The 22065-nt window shown below is 32.9% G+C and overlaps 1 protein-coding gene across 2 annotated transcripts in view; it reads right to left on the bottom strand.

The window, feature by feature from the left end:
* ABCA5 (ATP binding cassette subfamily A member 5) overlaps nt 1–22065 on the bottom strand; it is a 58412-nt gene that overhangs the window by 19670 nt on the left and 16677 nt on the right. For both annotated transcript variants that reach the window (XM_019733015.2, XM_019733016.2), the window contains 13 exons: nt 21148–21316; nt 19976–20034; nt 15423–15533; nt 14071–14246; nt 13442–13561; nt 12251–12389; nt 10912–11002; nt 10596–10735; nt 9476–9595; nt 6476–6677; nt 4129–4298; nt 1620–1747; nt 1061–1198 (listed from right to left, as the gene is read on the bottom strand). In XM_019733015.2, the coding sequence (XP_019588574.1) occupies nt 1061–1198; nt 1620–1747; nt 4129–4298; nt 6476–6677; nt 9476–9595; nt 10596–10735; nt 10912–11002; nt 12251–12389; nt 13442–13561; nt 14071–14246; nt 15423–15533; nt 19976–20034; nt 21148–21316 (1763 nt within the window). The remainder of the gene's footprint in view (nt 1–1060; nt 1199–1619; nt 1748–4128; nt 4299–6475; nt 6678–9475; nt 9596–10595; nt 10736–10911; nt 11003–12250; nt 12390–13441; nt 13562–14070; nt 14247–15422; nt 15534–19975; nt 20035–21147; nt 21317–22065) is intronic.

The raw sequence follows: 22065 nt of genomic DNA on the forward strand, positions 1-22065 counted from the left end.
TTAACTCAGACACTTGTCATCTCCTCTCATCTACGCTACTTAGTAAAAGAATCTCTGATCTGATCTTTGTTTCCTCCATCGTAGTTTTCCTCACAGAAATCTCTCCCCACCCTGGTTCCAGTGATCTTTTTAAAATGCATATTTAATGTTACTTTGTCCTTATGTCCATGTATAACTGTAACAAGAAAAGTACTAAATTAATCTTCAATGTGATTTCCATTTAAAAATGGCAAAAAATCACAGCAAACTAAAAAAGTTTTGGGTGTAGATTATATAGACATGGAGACAGAAAGCAGATTGTGGTGAGCTGGGGGTAGAGATGGAAATAAGGAGTGATTAATAGGTACAACAGTTTCTGGGGGAGTGATGAAATGTGAAACTGATTGTGGTGACAGCTGCAGAACTCTATGAACATAATAAAAACCATTGAACTGTACACTTTAAATTGGAAATTAGACGGTGTATGATTAAATCTCAATACAGCTGTTAAAAAACAGTACAGGAATAAAAAAATGCTATTACAGAAATATATTTGTCCATTTATTTTTCAGTAAACAAAAAAACATAAGGTGGGATAGTCATTGCATTAAAGTCAATGAATCTGTTAAAATTAAAACAACACATAAGCATTGAGAGAAAAATGTTGAGTATTTTTCTGGAGACTTATGTTAATTTTCATAATTATAATCCCACAGTCCTACTAAGAGGAAAAATAATTGTCTGGGTGACTTCTCAAGGTCCTTTCAATACCCAGTATCCAGATTTTACATAAACAATATTCATTTTTAAATTATCTTAATTTTTCTATGATTAATATGAAAAATACTTTTGTAATTGTCTTACAAAAGTATCCACACCAAGACGGAACCTCCTTGACCCTGAAGCAAACGAATACTGGGGACTCCTAAACCTAGAAGTAAACCATGCCAATTCAAGTTTTAAGAAAACTAGATGGCACAAGATGAACTTCCTCAGATTTTGTTTGTTATTACCACTTGGCTTTTAATACTTATTTTACACACACAAACACACACACACACACACTTTAAAGTTTGTTTACCTGAAAGAATGGGGTATTCCAGATCTGGATGCTTTCAGTCACATTTAAATGATAAAGATAGTAGTTACTAATGATATTCATCAATACAGGTAAAGAATAAACCATAGTACTGTTGAAAACAGCTGTAAAAACATACTCCTACAATTTCAAAAAGAGAGACTCATTACATACCATATATAAACATAAATGGATATATTGTTGCTACGTACCAAGCTTTTCTCACCAACTAAGCTAATTCTCACTAACTGTACTGAAAGCTGGTCAACAAATCAGAGAAATAATAACTTAATGATAGATAAAAACAACCTGGTTTGGAATCTACAGATATTTTGATATTTTAAACAAAAATATAACAAAATAAAATTAAATTCCTTGTAGCTTTATTTATTGGTTATCCACCACAGCATAAAATATATCATAAATAAACTCTGCTCCTATTTCCAAAAGTAAATTTTAGTTTACAACTAATGAGGCCAAGTCAGCAAATAATTAATTTCAGAGGAAAAATCTTGGTATTTTACAAATTCCAAATGGGTATTTGCTTGTATACATTACTCACCTTCTCTGACTGCATCACATTTAAAGCTGCGCTGTGGGGAGCAGCAGATACATAGTCACTGTCATTAAACATCGTCACCATTATGCTCTGTTTTGTGAAAAAGCGAAGAAGATCACTGATATCTGAGTCTGGTATTAGAAAATAAGCAAATAATAAAGAAGCAGTTTAAGTGAGAAACAGGCACAGGCTTTTAATAACATTAGAAAGAGCTCTCCTTTAAAAAGTACTTTATCTTCATCAGCTAACACATGGCTGAGAACATTGGCTCTGGAGCCAGTCAGCCTGGATTCCAATCCAAGCCACTACATACACAGGCCTCAGAACAGAACCTGTTTTTTTTTTTTGTAATTGAACAAATTTTAGCTGCCGCTGCTGCTACTACTGAAATTTTATTCATAATATTTGGTGAAATAGTGAGAATAAAAATTTATCTAGCAATTTTATATAACAAGATAACCAGCAGGCTCAGAAAGGTAGAAGCCAGGGTACGAAGTTAGGTAGCATCACTCCTTAGAGGATTTCTGCATGCTTTGAAATAAATATCGCAAGTTTTATAAATATCCATTGCCTTAACTACCTTAATACATAAGAACACACAATCAGGCCTTCATCTACATTTTTTAAATTGCCTGGAGCCAAGGGAAAAACTCTGAAGCCTGTCTAAGGTTTAAATTCACACCAACATGCCTGATGAATGAAAACATTCCATTGTCACAAAAGCCAGGACATCAAATGTGACATTGAGAAAAATCTAAACCAACCAAAGACGTTATCAGTAACTAAGTAGTATGGCAGGTGGGTCAGATTCAGCACCAAACCTGAGTGTCAGACAGAATAGTGCTTTTACTGATACTACATGTATGCCTAATCCTGTCCCCAGCTTGCTAGAGTGGCTCTGTACTCTTGAGAAGAGAGCTGTAACTGAAGGAACTGTATCACCTGTGATACAAATGCTTTGCAAGGAGGGTAAGATACCATCCTATATATACACACAGAAGCCAGTGATTCCTAAAGGAAACATGGTTTTATTTAGGACCAACAATGAGGCCTAGGAAAATATGGAATACATTATTTTCTAGAAGTACTAAAAAATAACAGAAGGGACAAAACTTAGAAAAGACTAGAATTTCTGCAGATCAGTTGAGATTGAATTCAAAGCAGAAAAATTTGAGACAGACGTACAATTCCCCAAATAGATAGAAAAAGAAAAGTCACAATGTCAGAGTAGAAGGCTCCATCTAGTACTATATTTTAGCAACATGAAATGTATATTAAAACCCAAGGGACGGCCAGTTAGCTCAGTTGGTTAGAGCGGGGTGCTAAGAACACCAAGATTGCTGGTTAGATCCCCACATGGACCAGGGCCACTGAGCTGCACCCTCCTTAAAAAAACAAAAACAAAACCCACCAAAACAAGAATTCTAATGAAAGAAAATGCAAAATTGCAAAACGTAACATTTTCTATTCAAAAGTACTTTTCTATCATTCTTCCTCCAAAAGAATAAGTTATATAATAAACTGAAAGCCAGATTTTAACAGTGATGATTTGAAGAGTAATTTATAATCATCCCTAATTATGATTATTCTTTTAACACTTAATGGTGGGCAAAGCTCTTAATGGTGAATCAAAAGGAAAGATACTAGAATATAGATAAAGTGCTGGGAGATGTTAAACCCCAAAGAGTTTGAGGATAGAAAGGGTTGTAGGAAATGCAACTCTCTAACATATTTCAGTAAGATAAGCAAATGATGCAGCTTTTGTTTTGCTGTATATTTGCCAGAGTTTGCTAACCCTGATTTTCAATTCAAGAACCTTGGGAACTACAAACTATCTTTGCAGATGGGAGATGGATGTATTGGGAACAACCGCTCATGTAGGAATAACATTTTGTATTAGGTTTTATTATTTTGAAAAGCAGAATCCTATGTCAGTTCCTTTCATTTGTTCTGACCCTTGCTCATGGTCATGTGTTTTTAATTTTTTTTTATATTTCACAATTATGTAATAAGAATAATCAATAGCAAATCCAAAAACATCCATTACAAGTGTAATGTATTTCATTGTAAATATTTACATCTAAGGTGATGTTTCTTAATTCTAATTTTTCAGATAGTCCTTGAAGCCTGAACATTTCTACTTAAATATATAACTGCATAAATATTACATGTTGTAACTTTTTTCAACTTCTGAAGTTTATTTTTCTCACAGTAAACTTTAAGATGAAACATGCTGCTTTGAGAATAATGTTACTACCAAAAAAGGAAATTTTATGATTATAAGAAGTATAAATTAGAATATTTTTTAAAACTGTCATCTACACTTAAACCAAAATATCATTTCTGTAATATATTATTCAGCATTAAGGAGTTTTACTTAATTTATATTTGTGCAGCCAGAACATGCCTTTACCTTACATACATATTTAAAATCCGTATTTTCTGACCTATATTTACCCGTCACTCCCACACACCAACCAACACACATTCACAGACCTTCACACACTCTCACCAGTAGAATTTTGAAGAAGCAGACTTGTTTTGTATTTATGAGGTTTATCTTCAGGTCTTAGGAAATATAAGTCTGGAACAAGTTTGATGGGAACCACAGCCTTCTTAAGGGAGTGATGTACCACAAACATAAAAATCTGAACTGCAAAAAAGATTAAAAGCAGAAGCAATCTGAAAGAAAAAAAATAATACAGCTCAAGGCACATTAATATGTAAATCTATTTTTTAAATCTTCCTTCACATGACAATTAAAAGGTACTCATTTTTTAAAAAAAGAAAAAAATTTGAAAATAATTCACACTTGGGAGTAGAATTTCTACTCTCTAAAATGATCTCATGACAATACTTAAACAGAAAGCCAATAGTCAATGACAAAATTAAAAGTTATAAAAGTATATTTTAGATCTGAGTCACCCTGAAATTTTTATAGGGTAAACTTTCAAAGAACCAGAATTATGTCACATTTACATGTCTAGTCTCCTGAAGAAACTTATTTCCTGCCTACCTCTATTCTAACTATTTACTCTCACATTTTAGAAAATGTATGATTCAAAAATATTTTAGATACAAGGAAGAAAATAAAAATACAGTGAAACTTTGAATTTTCATCCATACCACATTAATTTCCATTTCTCCTCTAGAGGCAAAGCAAGATTAATATTATAGTTACAAGGAACTTCACTTGCAACTGGCCCACTACATAATTCTATTACCCATTCAAAATGCTCTTCTATCTGGAAGGCAGATATCCTTCTATCTTATCCTGCAAAATATCTCTACATTATCTGTGACAGGTTGTCACAACAAGTGGGTAGAGTGAGGTTAGATTATCACACTTTAACATTTTATAATTTTTCAGAAACCCTATAATTTTTAAAAAAATCTTTCTTAAATTGCTGTAAATGTACCTAAATCAACATTTCCAAAAACATACTGCATTGAACTCCAGTTCCATAATAAGTTAATAGGTGTTTTAGGTTAAAAAAAATTCATGATTAAAAAATATTTGGAAACTTCAGGTTAAACAGTTGAAGGAATTTCTTTACCATACAACCTCTAGAGTGTTTTTATATGCTAATGAGCAACTCTTTAAAAGAGGAAATACAAGATAGACATCTCCTAACTGTATAGATGGTCAAATGCATATTTGACCACAGAACACTTTTTGTTATGGACTGAATGTCACCCGTCTTCCAAATGCATAGCCCTAACCCCCAATGTGACAGTATCTGGAAATGAGGCCTTTGGGAGGTAATCAGGGTTACATGAGGTCATGAGGGAAGGGACCCCATGACTGGATTAGTGCCCTTATAAGAAGAGACACCAGAGAGCTTGCTGTCTCTCCCTCTTTTCCTGTGTATGCACAAAGAGATCATATGAGGTACACAGCAAGGTAGTGGCCCATCTGCAAGCCGGGAAGAGAATCCAAAACCCAACCATGCTGGTACCCTAATCTGATTTTCCAACACTAGAGCTGTGAGAAAATGAATTTCTATTGTTGAAGCCACCCAGTCTATGTTATTTTGTAATGGCAGCCCAAGCTAATTAAGAAACTTATATTGTTTTTCAGGGAATATTTTATGAGAGTAGTGTTCAATTAAATAAGCTGAAACATGCTAATTTAAATAAACATTTTTCTTTTAGTAATGCTGACCTAGAAATGTATTAGATACTTGACATTTCTTTGATACTGAATAAATTTGGACAAAAAAGTAAATGAATTCAGCATAGTTCAAACATATAACAAATCTCGTATTTTTGATTATTAATTTTTAGTTCTCTCACCGTTTTGGATCTTACAAGACAGGTATATGGTATATGAAAGTATTTAATATTAATTCCAAATAATTCAATGTCTAGCACCCCATGCAACCCTGAGAGGCAAAGCTAAGAGGAAAAGATGTCATTTAGATCCCAGTTCTACCAGCTATAAAGATTCCTTTACATTTCAGTTTATTCATGTATTACATAGGGATAAAATTTATTCGTCCTGCGATTTACCTATTCATATTAGTAATAGATGCAAAATAATTGTGAAATACATGAATGCAAAATAAAATTTAAATACAATGACAGTAATTGAAACATTACACAATTAGAGAACATCTGTCACGCCTTCATTTTATAAATGAGATTTTAAAAATGCTAGTTTAAAAAAAGGGTAAAGCTCTAATGGTATTCAATGAATATACCATTAGCATAATCTTTTTTCTCTGACATGTGAAATTATAGTTTTAATCAAAATTACAAAGATTATTTACATGGTTACATTTTAAAAATTAAGATAGTAAATCTAATTTGTGTCCTTAAAAAAACATTTCATCAGGCAGAAGAGTGACTATACTTACACTGATCTCACTGATTTACTTTCACGTTTCAAGGTAAGGAAATGAAACTTGGCTATTGTATACACCTGCTGTTTCCAAAGGCTCATGGTGCTCAGTCGAGAAGTCTTGGTTTCAGAAAGAATGAGTAAGCTCCGCTCCATTTCATCGAAAGATTTTGAATCCATTTCTTCCTCTTGCTGCTGCTGAGTAAATACACTATAATCTACTTGCCAAAACAAAATAAAAAGAAAATTATGGTATAGTATATTCCTTAAAAAGATGAAAACCTTTTGGAAGCAGGTAAATTTTAAAGAAGCACACATCTGGCAATGATATAGGAGTAGTGGAACTCTCGTATACTTTGGCAATATTATTAAAACTGAACAGATGCATAGCTTACAATCCAGGGAATTCTCTATTAGGTATAAACCCAACAGAGATACGTACGTAAGTTCACCAAAACACATGTACAAGAATATTCTTAGCCACTACCCTATACAGAAAGCCATAAAATGGAAAGAACCCAAGTATGTATCAATAAGTGATAAGTTGTGAAATATTCCTGTAATAAAATACTAATATAAAACAATGAAAGTAACTACTATACAAATACAATGTATGAATCTTACAAACATAGTATTAAGTAAACGAAGTCAAATGCAAGAGGCATACTATGAGTGATTAGACCAAAAATAGACACAACTCATCAATGAGGACAGAAATCAAGATGTTATTTTTATAACAGTAATTTAATTCAAAACAGATGAAAAATAATAAACAGAGGTGAAAACTGGCTTTATTGTATGATGAGAGCCATAAAAAGGACTTCTTAGACTTATGGTAAATTTAAAAAATGAGTAAACATTAAATTAAAATGTTAAGAGTGGAATGCAATGATGTATAAAATAGTGTTTACGTAAAATGTGATTGTCCTGGCATCTTACCAATTCTACAGTTTAGATGAATGACTTAGTAAAATGAGTTAAGTCCAATCTCTCCCTTCCCATGATACAGTGGACTGATCAACTAGAAATGGGTGCTCAAATATTGTATATCACAATCTTGGTATTCAGTGAGCACCAATTTACCTTCACAGAATTTGATATACACTAACTTTTAAAAAATAAAACAATTACAATTGGCCAAACTAAAAGCAAACTGATGTTACAAGTAAATTTATTGTTTTATGGTGGACTCAAAGGTACTATAGAAATATCTAAATTTATTTTTTATGGTGGTCTTAAAGATACTATAGAAATATCTAAATAGAGCACACCCTTCTCAGCTTTATTCCCACTGCCCAAACATTTCTAGAAACTATTTCATTACCCAAAATATTTAGCATCACACATACAAGCACCTTTTCCATCTAATTCTCTTCCACTATCCTAATTATTATAAACATATTCACTGGTAATGAATTCTACATCCTGACATCTAACTTCCTGTATTTCCTCTATTCCCACACCTTTATCTCTATGCAATTTTACCAAACTGGATGTATGACCAAATTTAAGAACTGGTTCTCTCTCCAACTGCATAAGATTGAAAAGTTTTATGTGAATTTTCTTCTCTGACTATAGTCTGATATCATGTCAAGATAAACTTGACTTTTCTATTTTCTCCATGTTTGAGAGAAACATCCCTGTTGCCTTCACTCTCCTGACCTATCACAACCACCTATCACTTTCATAAGAAGTTTCCTCAACTCACATTCTCACCTTAAACTACACACATCCAGCTTTGACCTTTACCGCACCACTGAAATGGCTCCTTCAAGGTCACTACTGGCTTCCACACTACCAAGTCCCTCACTGTCTTCCATGTTACCAAAAATATCTCTTCTGTTCTCATCTTATTCTTCATGGCAATCAGCAAATAATCGACAACTTCCTCTTTCCAAACACACAATTTTTCTTGGCTTTTATATCTCCTTTTTGGCTCCTTCTCAGTCAGTCCTTTTTGGCCCATCATTGCTTAGTCTCAGAGCTTGCCCCTCTACTCTTGTCTATACTTGCTACCTAAGTGATTTCATCCAATCCCATGGCACCATTTATATATAAGTAACTCCAGAATTTATATCTTCAGACCTAACATCATCACTTAGCTCCAACTGTGTTAATCCAACTGCCCACTTTACATCACCACTTGGATGTCTAGTAAGCACCTCAAACAACACAGCCAAAAATCACGCCTGGATTCCCTCTTTCCATAAACCTGCTCCTCACCCCTTCTCATGAAATGGCAATTCCATTCCCAGTTCTCAAGCCAAAAGCTAGGAATTATTCTTGATTCTTCCTTTTCCATAACCCCTAACAATCCATTAACAAACCAGTACCACTAATATAACCCAAGTCTGTTCATGTTTCCCCCTTTTCACTACCATTCTAGTTCAAGCTAAGATTAAACGTAAGTTTCCTAACTGTTCTAGCTTCCACACGTCCTTCAACAACCAGGATGCATATTTTAAAACTGCAAATCAGATCATGTTACTCCTTTGCTTTAAAACTCCTGATAGCGTCACACTGCACTAAGAAAACAAACCAAATTCTTTTCCAAATGTTCAAAGACTAAACATGATCTGGTCCCTACCTAACCCTCTGACCTCACTACATATTACCCTCTCCTTGGCTAACTAAGCTCCATCCTCGGTGGCCTTTTTTCTGTCGTCAAAGACATTCAACTCATTCCTTACTTAACAACTTTGCTAGCAGTTTCCTTTATTTGGAAAGCTCTGCAATAAAACCTTCACTTACTTAAGATTTTCTTCCCAGCTAGATCTCAGTTTAAATATCAACAGAGTCCTCCTTAAAGATATAACCTAAGTCATTTGCCTCCCAAGACCACCTCGTTTTTTCCTTCATAACTCCTATCAGTAAATATTTCAGTTACTTATTTATTTACCTGTTTATTGCAGCCCTTTCTTCCCCCAAATATATATTTCACATTTATATAATTATTTGTCTTATTCACCATCTGTCTGGTTAATTACCTAAAATGTTTTGTTAGTTTTGTTTTTACCTGCTTGGTCAATTTCTGCTTCAACTTCTAGCTTTAAGAATACATCTTCCAAAGTTGTCATGGAAACACCATAAGAAATAACACCCAAACTTGAATGAGTGTCTAGAGCAGAAAATAAACCTGAAAGGAAAATACGAAAGAATGTTGTGTATCACGAATTATTTTAAAATAGCCTTTAGAAATAGGATATGACTAAATTTACTCTGCTAGCACAGTGGTTCTCAAAATTTTTGGTCTCATGACCTTTTTAACATTCTTACAAATTGCTAAGGACCCCAAGAAATGTTTGCTTATGGAAAAAATATCTACTAGATATTTATTATACTATAAATTAAAACTAAGAAGTAATTTAGACAGAATGAAAAACGGGAACATTAAGTTGGCATATGTACTTCAAGCCAGTCAATGATTCCTTTTCATTTCTCAAAAGAAACCAATTGAACTAACATAAAATTTTTATGTCTAATTATGAGATAAATGCTATGGGAATTCTGTGCAACATATGTGTATCAGTAAAATCCTTTTGGTTATTAAGAGATCCCTAAACAGATAAAGGAGACTGAGCTTGAGTTCCTCGTTATAAAGCAGAAAACTAATACCGTAATTAAAATAATTCAAGGGTTTACCATATAACCATATATTTCACTATGGTATCATGAAACTAAAAAAGAACTTGGGGATGTATACAAGCAATTATATGTATGTGCGTATGTACATGTTTGTGTATATACACAAATACGTGTGTGTATGTATATGTGTGTGTGTATACAATATGTATATGTGTATATACATGCATGCCCACACACATATACATAAATCTTATTCCCAGGAGGCCAACAAGCAAATGGAATATTTTCTTTCTTAGACAACAAAACAAACACAATTATTTATTCAAGTTAACATATTAGTTACAGTTTCTTGAGTGCTGTCTGTAAAAAAAGAAACATGTTGGCTTATAGTATTTCTGATTTTCTAAAGCAAAATAAAGCAGAAATGGAACATTAATTCTGGCCACCTGAGAGCATGTAAATAATACACAGAAAAGTAAACAAAGTTAAGAAAACCTACTCCCATTGCAAGATCCTGGTTCAACAACCAAGAAACTGAAAGTTGGTAATACCTGAAAATTTGTCCATGTCCTTGAAAGGCAAGCTATACACAAGTTGTTGGTCATTCTGTTGTAATAAAGTAGCTCCAGGTATATGTTGTTTAACCAGAGAAGAAAGACAATCTGTGGCACAATATCTGTCTATGTACATGCTAGAGAAAACCAAAAATTATTTTTTATGATTACTCAGTAAACAACCAAAAGTAAATTCTAAATACATTAAGTTACAGTGAGTGCCATAAAAAATGACCAAAGCACATTATGAGAAGCCCTAAATTTAATAACAGTAGGTCAAGAATATAACATAGAACCAATAAAGAATAGATACCTCAGGCGGTAGCCAATCCCCCATTTACTTTTGAGAAACAAGGAAGAACCAACACATTTCAACATTCCTTGTGATATGACGGCTTTTCTATCTGCAAACAAAGATTTGCATTTCAATTTTTAAGTTAGTAACAGCATTAATAACTGGCATTTATATTTTATGAATTACCATAGGAGACATCAATGTATTCCCTCATTGAATTATCGTAACAAACTTATGAGGAAGGTAGATTATCATCACCTGTTTTTTCAGATGAGCACACTGAAGCAATGAAAAAATATATAGTTTGCCCACGTTTCACACAACTATTAAATGACAGACAGGAATTGTATCCAGGCAGAATAACTCTCAAGTCTACTTTTCCAAATACTGCTCCAAATATCTCAGACTCTTCCTAAAAGACTTACTAATGCAAGCACTTTCATTATTTCCCTTATAACCAAAGGTAAAAACAATGACAAAAAAGCAACAAAAACAAAATGTTAGTTGTTTTTTTTAAACAAAGATACTGCTAACCATATGAATGACATGCCCAATTTATTAGATTATAAACAGAAAGGTGCTCTAGAATTTCAAACTCTTGGATCTTGTCAGTTATTAAAAATAATGTGTTGGCTTAAAGTTGAATTTTTTATACATGCGTGTTTTGATTTGTGTAGAAAACAGTTAACGTAGCAGGCCTGAAACTGTTATTCTTAGAAAGGCCTGCTTACAAGGTTGGCCTTTGACTGGTACCTGTAAACCTAGATTTTAGGAGTGTTCTAGAACAGATAAGGATGGCTCACTGTACCTAAACTGTACAATGTAAATTATACTTCACATCTGCTTTCCTTCTGGGGGTTGGGAGTTTGGTATACGCTAGGCAGAGGGTGCCTACAAGACCAGCACCCAGTGAAAACCGTGGGCACTGAGTCTCTAATGAGCTCCCATAGTATGCAACATTTTGTAAGTATTGTTAACAAGTCATTGCTGGAGAAAAGCAGCACGTCTCCATTGGGAGAGGATTCTTGGAAGTGTGTGTCTGGTTTCCTCCAGACTTCATCCTGTGTGCCTTTTCCCTTTGCTGACTTTGCTTTATACCTTTTGGTGTCACTGTAGTAACTCATACCCATGAGTGTGACTATGCTGAGTCCTAAGAATTCTCCTAGTAAATGATTGAACCTTGACTAGTCTGAGGGCCTCCCCGACACAAAAAGAAGTGGTTTTTTTAAAAAAAAATTTAATAACTTTTTTGTTAAGAGTACCACGCTTCTTTGTTCCTCAGGATTTAGCATCTCTATGTCCAATCTCCCATTTGGCCCCGAAACCTTATCTTTCAAAACTAAAGTAAAAATCTCACCAGCAAGAATGTCAGCCTCATCCATGAAATGAGTACTAAACACTGTCACCCGATTAGATTTTCTGTATTTTAGAAGATTCCAAACAATATGACGAGAACAGGGATCCATTCCAGCTGTTGGTTCATCTAGCAATAGTATCTGTGTGAAAACAGGTGGGGAAGGGCAGGGAATCCTCAGGAAAACCAAAGTATATAAAATTTATGTGGACTGAAAAGCTTCTCCATTTCAAGTTATTATTTCCACTCAGAAATCTATTAGATGTGAGTTTTTCACTCATGCCAGCACAGATTTTAGAAATTATCATTTTGGCATGTACATTTTCTTGGTTTAAAAGACTAATGTCTGTAATATATAAGACATAACTGCAATAACAATCAGATACATAAAAAACATTAAGTATATTGCTTTATCTGAACAATTAAATTTTCTAAATATAACAACTGCTTGTTAGAAAAGTATATCCTATCTTAGTTCAAGGAAAGCAATTTAAGACTATTTTTAATTTCGAAAACATGGTGATGGGGGTTTGGAGGAAGATAAATTAACATAAAGCCAGAACACAGAGTCATCCCCAAGCTGCAGTAGCAAGGGGAAAAGTAGCAGGATGGTGGGGACCAATGGGGATCCTAGCTACAAGCACATCTAGGAGCTTCCTAGCACTTTGCAAAGCATTTTATCAGGTGGTTCTGTTTCTACAAGACAAAGACCAGCACAAGAAGAGGTACATACAAAAATTAAATCAGGAGGACAAATGCTGAACTATTCCTTTGATTTTGTTCTATTTTTAAAAGTTTATTATGAACTATTACAAATATATAGAAAACTATAGAGAATAATAGAATACTGTTAAAGCCACCACTGAAATTTAATAAATTATATTTTTGGCCATATTTTCTTCAGATCTTTTTTTAAAGAAATAAAACACTGCACATGTAACTAAAGGCCATCCTTTCTATTCCCCTTCCTAAAGGGGACCACTACCATAAAGATATTATATCGCTTTAAATATCGCTATAAAGCGAAGATATTGTATCGCTTTCTGACTTCAGTTTTAAGACCTTATTACTATAATTACATAAATACCATATAGTGTTTTAAGTATGTTTAAACGTTACAATATATTTCTACAACCAACTTTTTATTTAAAATTATTTAAAATTATCTCATCAGTGACACTAATATTTGTTTACCTTTGGATTCCCAAGAACAGCAATTCCTAAAGACAGTTTTCTTTTTTGACCACCACTTAACTTTTTAGCTTGATTATCTTTGATAGCCTGCATGTCCAAATCCAGTAAAACCTTCTGCACCTGTAAAAGTGTAAACAATGTCATTTTTTAAACTACATCATTTACATAATTCTCAGTATCAGTTTTTAAGCATTCCAGTATTAATATCAACTTTAAAAATGTTCTTTTAGTACAGAATTTAATTTTGACATATATTCATACATAATTTTGAAGTAACAGATAATAAGATTCCTGATGGAAAGGTATGTTTTACTTTTGTGTGACTTCCTGGGTAGTGGGAAAGGGATCAGTGCGAAGGCTCTGTAGTGGGGATAGGAGTATGTGAAAGGAAAGGAAGAAAAGAAACACCCATATTGAGACTAGTGCCCTCCAGATTAAACAAGGACAATTTAATATGTGCAAAAACTTTTACTCAAAATTCTATCTAATCCTTTTAATGATTTTCCATTTACTGACTCAGAACAGGTTTTGTGTTTATATTTTCAAGCATATTTTTATTATACAAACTATTACAAAAGGCTATTAATTTAGGGAGAATAAAAATAAAGATTTCAATATGAATAACATACTTCTTGTATTATATTATTAGCTGGTATTCCTTTGATTGAAGCCAAAATGGATAAGTTTTCTTCTACTGTCAGAACATCAAAGTGTATATCTAACTGTGGACAGATGCCAACCATTTTTCTTGCTTCAAACATTTCATCTATTTCTGAGACTCTGTGTCCATATATAGATGCAGACCCTAAAACCAAAATATATATTTAAATTTATATTAAATAAGTATTTAAAAGTATACATGCTTTACTATAGGTATACTAATAATTCAGTTAGTTGTATGTAATAGACATAAAGTAAGAATATAAATTTGGAAGATACAACACACCCTCATTTCCATACTATTGGCTATCTGCTGCCAATCCAATTTCCCCCCTTTTCAGGACATATTACATAGTGGAAAGAGCAAGGAACCAGAAGCTCAATTGGTGCATTATTTACATTTATATTCCAATAACAATTTTCCTCATTTCCAGGCATTATGCAATAGTGGAAAGAACAAAGGTAAAAATATTCCCCGAACTAGCAGTATAATCTTAAGAAAACAATCTGCATTCTAGCTTTTCTCTCATATAAACACTAGTACATCCCACTTAAGAATTGTTAAATCAATGTGATAATATATGGAGAATCATAACAAAACTTATGCAGTCTTATATAAATGTATGATATTAATACTACCATCAAAGAGTGACACAATTATGGATAAACAACAAAATAAAAATAATTTTAAAAGTTAAACTAATTTAAAAAGATGCACATTCAATACATGGAAATTTGGCCTTTTCTTAAAGAAAAATATACTGCTGCTCTGGTCCTTCTGAAAATACGGAACTGTCATACTGAATTCACACCTATAGGGAAACCACATGTAACAATTATGTTTCAGATATTGTTCTTAATACTTTATTTTAGGAGATAGTATTGACATTTATCATTCTATCATTTGAACTATTGTTGCATACTCAGAAATCTATTTTCTCAACCTGAAATGTCTATAGGTCTCATTTAATATCCAATTAATTACTTATTTATTCTTCCTTGAAAATGAAAAGCAAACACATGCACACAAAATACCTAATAAAATAGATACAAAATTAGAATCTTTTCACTTTATTAAACATGATTGAATCACTTTATTTTCTATTGAAAAACAAACGTGTGTAATCAAAAAAAAGAGAGAAAGAGAAAGAGAGAGAGAAAGAGAGAGAAAAAGAGAGAGAGAAAACACCTTTATAGACATAGAAATTGGTCCCAAATCACTGACAAAAATCAATCTGTATATATTTCAAGGTAATTATATTGTGATACCTTAGTTAATAACACTAATAAAAGAAGAGATTTTTTAAGTCAGAAAACTCACCATCAGAAGGTGGGCATAGTCCACAAAGAATATTCATCAATGTACTCTTTCCTGTTCCACTGTGGCCAAGTAATGCCGTAATCTGACCCTCATATATGTCAAATGACAAATCTAGTTCAGGAAAGGAGAATTTTCAAATGTAACTTTTATTTCTGTTGGGCTATACAAGATAATTCATAATAATTGAGCAACCTTGAAATAAATCAATAAATTTAAAAGACAGATTTAAAGTTACCAGCATACTTAAGAGCATAATATTTAATATTATAGCGTAATAATTCTTTGCCATAGTCAATGGTATGAACAATAGGTAATAAACTTTTATTTTTTTTGTTACACTAACAGATTTAGAGGATGCACAAAATATTGGCGGAAGGGTTCTATATACCCACTTTTGGGAATTTCCAAGGGATTTAAAACAGAGAAACCAACAAAAGTTTGTTCCCAAGGGTATTTACAGGCATGTTAAATATGTTGGCAAAAACCTAGAAATTAACCAATAGCATGGTAATGGCTAAGCAAATGCTTGAAAGGTTCAATTTAAATTTAAAGAATGGAATAAAGAAATGTTACTGGATAGATGTGTCAATGATTGAAGGAAGACGGGAGACAGAGATCTGAAAACCCAGCTTTATAACCCTTGATTTGATGAAGGTGATCTGGGATTTAGTATCCCTAGAGCTGTAGGCCAGAAGTAAAAATAAATCCTCTCAGGAAGATTACATTATCCAGAGCATCAAATAATATCTACGATGATTCATATACAATATGTAACACTCAGCCAAAAATAACCAGGCAGGAGACAGCAAGTTAAGACCAAAAGCCAATAAATAAGACAGGTAACAGAAATAGACCTAGAGGAGATGTAGATATTAGCACCATATGACAAGACTTAAAAACCATTATGCTATCATGTTCACAAGAGAATGTTGGTAAAGAGGTAGAAACTATATAAAAGAACCAAGAGGAAAGATAAAAACTACGAAAGTGAAAAACATTGCAATAAATAGTTTATCAGCAGATTAGGCCCAATTATAGAGAAAATTAGTGAACAAGTCAGAAGAAAACACCTACATTAGAGCACAGAGACAAAAGTATAAACATTCAGGAGAGAATAAAAGACAAATGGAATAAAATGAAAAGTCACAGCATGTAATAATAAACCTAGAGGGAGCAAAAAAAGAAAATAGGACAGAAGCAATATTGAAAAATGGCTGAGAATTTTCTAAACCAGAAGAAAGCAAGATATAGATTCAAGAAGCACTACAGAACCAAAGCAGAATAAATGTAAAAATAAACAAATCACCAAGGCATATTATGGTAAAACTACTGAAAACCAAAAACAAACAGATCTTAGATCAATAGCATTAGTTATTGGGTAAATGCAAATTAAAACCACATTAACATATAATTATACCCTACCAGAATAGCTAAAGTTAAAAGAACTGAAAATATCAAAGGTTGGTGTGGATACGGAGCAATTGGAACTGTCATACATTACTGGTCACAGTGAAAAAGGGTACCAACTTTAGAAAACTGTTCAAAGTACTTACTAAAGCTAAACCTATGACCCAGCAACTCTACTCATGAGTTCTACTCATGACCTAGCAATTCTGCTCAAGTACAGTCATGCACCACTGCCACACATTCTGAGAAATGCAGGTAGGCTATTTCATCGTTGTGTAAACATTACAGAGTGTACTTACACAAAGAGCTATACTTTTATACAACTGGCAGTTCAGTAGGTTTGTTTAGACCAGCATCACCACAAATAAGCAATGTTTGCGCTACAACGTTACAATGGCTATGACATCACTAGGTTAAAGTTTTCAGCTCCATTAAAATCTTATGGGACCACCTTCACATATGTGGTCCATTGCTGACCAAAACATTGTTGTGTGGCACACCATTATACTAAGAAAAAATAAACCACTGTATACTTATACAAAAGAAAACTAGACAGGAATGATAAAGAACAAAGTACTATGACAGAAAGCAACATGAATGAATTTCTTTGACTGAGTGAAAGAAGCCAGACATTAAAGAGAACATTCTGTATGATCCCACTGCTGGGAAATTCAAGAATAGGCAAAACTAATTCACAGTGATAGAGCTCAGAATAGCGGCTATATCTAGGGGAGGATGGTACTGACAGCAAAGGGGCGTAAGTAAAACTTTAGAGTGCTAGAAATGTTCTCTATCTTTACCTAGATAGTGGTTATATGGCTGCATACATTTGTAAAAGGTTCATCAAGCTGCACCTTAGGAATTTGTGTGTTTTATTAAATGTAAGTTATAATACAAGAAAATTAAAAAGTTAAAAATGTTCAACCAAATAGGCAAGAGAGGTAAAGAAAAAAAAACAGGACAGGTGAGACAAACAGTAACAATGTAATAAGATGGAGGATTAAAAATCAAGCATAGCAATAATCCCATTAAATAAAATTATACCCTACCAATTAAAAGAAAAAGATCTTCAGATCAGATTTTGAAACTATAATAACAATTACACAGGTCTTAATACAGACAATTTCAAAAACAGACTGAAAGAAAAAGGGTGGGAAAACATATCCTATAATAACCTAAAGGAAGCTTTAACTCTAAATTTGTAGGTACCCAACTGCATGGTCTGAAAAATATGTAAAGGAAAACAGTGACAGAAGTACAAAATAGACAATTCACAATCACAGTTGAAGATTCTTACTTTTTATTTATCTCTCTCAATAAATAAAAGCACTTACACAAAAAATAGAGCAGCAAACATACAGAAGATTTCAAAAAACAATTAACCAGCTTGACCTGATATGGAACACAATAAACAACTGCAGTATATACATTTTGTACAAATGCACACAGAACATGTATAAAAACCGACCATATTCCAGGTCATCAAATCTCAGTAAGTTTCAAACGGCTAAAATGAAATCATAAGATTATGTTCTCTGATTATAGTGGAATTAAGTTCGAAATCTATAACAAAAAGATAAATCACCATATAGTTAAAAATCAAAACATAAATAACACAAAGAAAAAAATCATAATAAAACTTTAAAATATTTAAAACTAAATAATAATGAAAACAACCTGTCAAGATTCAAGCAATGCAGCTACAGCCATGCTTAGAGGAAAATGTATATATTTAAAATGCTTCATTATAAGATGATCTATGCATCTATGTCAAAAATGTAGGGGGAAAAACATTTAAATGTAGAAATAGAAACAAGAAAACAAGAGAAAAAATAAAAAACAAATACATAATAGAGAGGATCAAGAAAGCCAAAAGTTGGTTCTTTAAAAAGATTTTTTTTTTAACCTAATAAACTGCTAAAAAAGAAAAAAAGTTCAAATAACAAACCTCAGGAATAAAAATGGGGAGATCACTATAGATCCTATAGACCTTAATATGAAAATACTTTGAACAAGTTTTTGGCAATAAATTTGAAAATAATAAAATGAAAGCTATCTAGAAAAGCCAATATGTTAGGCTAATGGTTCTGAAGCAGGGGTGGGGGGGGTTAATATACCCCCTCCACTACGCATCCCACCCACGGGGACATTTGGCAAGGCCTGAAGACATTTTTGGTTGTCCCAACCAGGGAAGAAGGAGGCTGCTATGGATATACAGTAGGCAGAGACCAGGGATGCTGCTTATGATGTTAATTTCATGTGTCAATTTGGCTAGAGCTATGACATCCCTGGCAGACCAGGGATGTTGCTTATGATGTTAATTTCATGTGTCAATTTGGCTAGAGCTATGACACCCAGTTGTTTGGTCAAACACTAGAGAAAATGTTGCTGTGAAGGTGTTTTATAGATGTGATTAACATTTACAATCAGCTGATTTTAAGGAGATGACCCACAATAATACTAGTGAAACTCATCCAATCAATTGAAAGCCTGAAGAGCAAAAACTGAGATTTCTCCAAGGAGGAATTCTGCCTCAATACTGTAGCTTAGATTTCCTCTGAAATATGCCTGAGTTTCTAGTCTCAAGCTGGAATGAATTTTGGACGTAAGACTGCAACGTCAACTCTTGCCTGAGTTTCCAGGCTGCCAGCCTGCCCTACAAATTTCAGACTTGTCAGGCACCACAATCATGTGAACCAATTCTTTAAAACTAATCTCTCCTCTTCCCTCCTGCTCTGTATGTGTGTATACGTGTATATATTCTATTGGTTCTGAAGAACCCTGACACATTGCTATACATTCTACAACTCTCAGGACAGCCCCCCACAAAAAAGAATCGTTAGGCCCAAAATATCAGTAATGCCAAAGTTGAGAAACCTTGTGTTTAGGCCAAAAGAAAAAAAGTAACAGGTATACACATGCATAATAAAATGAAAAAGGACATAGACTTGTTCAAATAGTTAAATATTTTTCACCTTAATAGAAATTTATTTTTTGCTTTTATTACTTTATGTTAGTTTTATTCCAAATATTAGTCACATAAAGGAAAAAAATTTGTGGTAGATTTAAATTTCCCACAAACTATACAAATTGTTTTTCCATTTGTACTTTAATACTATGGACTGAATACTAGCAAAGCTACTTACTTCTCAAAGCCTCCACATTTTCACCTTTCTTCCTGTATGTCTTCTGAATACCACTGATTCTGAAAAACACCATTTTCTACTTTAAGTATTTAAAGCAATGTATCAGTGTTTCCATGTATAGTATTTTTTATCAAATATGTAATTTTTTATTGGAATAATAATAAAGTATCTCCTACTAAAACAATTAACCAGAGCTGACAATAATTATAAAAGTATTTTAAAGAAACTATAAGAAAAAAATATAGTATTTCTCTCCATTTTAAATATTATCCATTTTTCATAAGCCAAATTCTAAAAACAAAGTGAAGCATGTAACTCAAGCAATTTATAGATGACTTTTCATCTTTGATATTTTTCTGTTTGCAGTTAATGAAATACTTGTTAAATCAGTTATGGGAGGTTAAGAACCAAATGCCATTTCACATCAGCACACATTTGAAACTGTCCATAAATGTGAAGTTGTTTTCTCATTCCACTTTAAACATTTTACATAATTTTTTAAAGTAATGGTTTTATTAACCAGTTTGAATTTTCTCTTTGAGAAGGCAGACCATTGGTCTTCTAATTACATCCTAAGTACCTGACGCTCCCTAGTTTTTATACATTTTTCTTCAGTTTAAAAACAAATTATGCTTCACTTTTTCTTTCACTTTCCTTTTCTCATTCTTGTTATTATTTTTTAATTTGATTTTGACTGATCTAGCAAGGCACAGTGATTAATTTCTTTGGTTCTTAGAAATTAAACTGATATTCTAATTATGTCACAATACCTAAGCGTATATGAAATTAGAAAAGGATAATTTAATGTGTTGTATAACTTAAGACAAAGCATCCTGAATAAAATTATACAGTTAATATTTATTGTTTTTAGCTATAACAATGGAGAAAGTTTAAAATAGCTTAATTGTGTAAACACTAGGCTTTATTACTTTAAAACTGTTTCACTGATATGAAATTTCAAACCTAACAGCAATCTTCTTCCAAATGGTTGCAAAGAAAATAATTTAAAAGAGAAGTAGCCCCTATTAATACGGTGTCTTAAAAAAAAAACAGGAAATGTGTACTAAATCTCCTAAGATACCATACTTACATATATTATTTAAAAGACAGGATTTAAATGTGGCATATTCCATCAGCAGTTCTTATTCCTAAATTGCCAGATTAAATCGTACCTTATAGCTTCTTTTCCTATAAATTCTGAAGAAACGGACTCAACAATTTCACTAAAATTAACATTCCCGTTAACATTGCCCTCTGATAACTCCTTATAATTTCTTTTGTTCTTTGACCAATATGAGGGCTTCAGAAAATACAAAGACGATCTCCGTAAGCCAAATTCCCCTGAAAAATAGAAATCTGAGTTATCATAACAAATTATTTCTGAAAATGAGTTTTTAAATCATAATGGCAGTATGTAAAACATGTAACAACCTAGATCTAAAGTTTAGATATAAAGTACTAAATCAATATTGTGCAAAAAATAAGTTTTATTGACAAATAATTCAGTTCATAAATATAATAGTTTCAGAGTTGCTGAGAGTACATGGGAATGTAAAGGCAAACAAAGAACATTTTCTGCCCTAAAGGAACTTACATATTTATGAGTACACATATATACCAAGTGGCTAAAACACAATGCAGAATGTGAGACATGTCACCCGTAATGCTAATAAGAGTTCTGAAGAGCAAAAGTTCATATCTGGACAGGGGATATATCCTGAAGGCTTGAATGAGTGTCATCTTAGACAGTCTATGAAAACAGGCAGTATTTAGAAAAGTGGATACAGCTCATAGAGAAGACTTTTTAGAATTAGGAGAGTAACACAGAAACAGGACAGACACAGGACTTAGATATGGTAGATAGCAAAGGTTGCCTACATGACACGTATCCATTTTCTCCTCTTTCCCCAGAAAAATTGACACTTCCCATTTTTTTTAACATCCACTATTCTTCCAGATGGCCACGTTTCAAAGGGATCAGATCCCAATTACACAGAAGGTTCTAATCGATCTAATCAGTCCTTGGCAGGCTCTAGTGACTGTTACTGTTCCTACCATAAGCATGTAACCAATCAGACAGAAGCAAAGGG

This window comes from Rhinolophus sinicus, linkage group LG15 (assembly GCF_036562045.2).
Source record: "Rhinolophus sinicus isolate RSC01 linkage group LG15, ASM3656204v1, whole genome shotgun sequence".
Taxonomy (NCBI): Eukaryota; Metazoa; Chordata; class Mammalia; order Chiroptera; family Rhinolophidae; genus Rhinolophus; species Rhinolophus sinicus.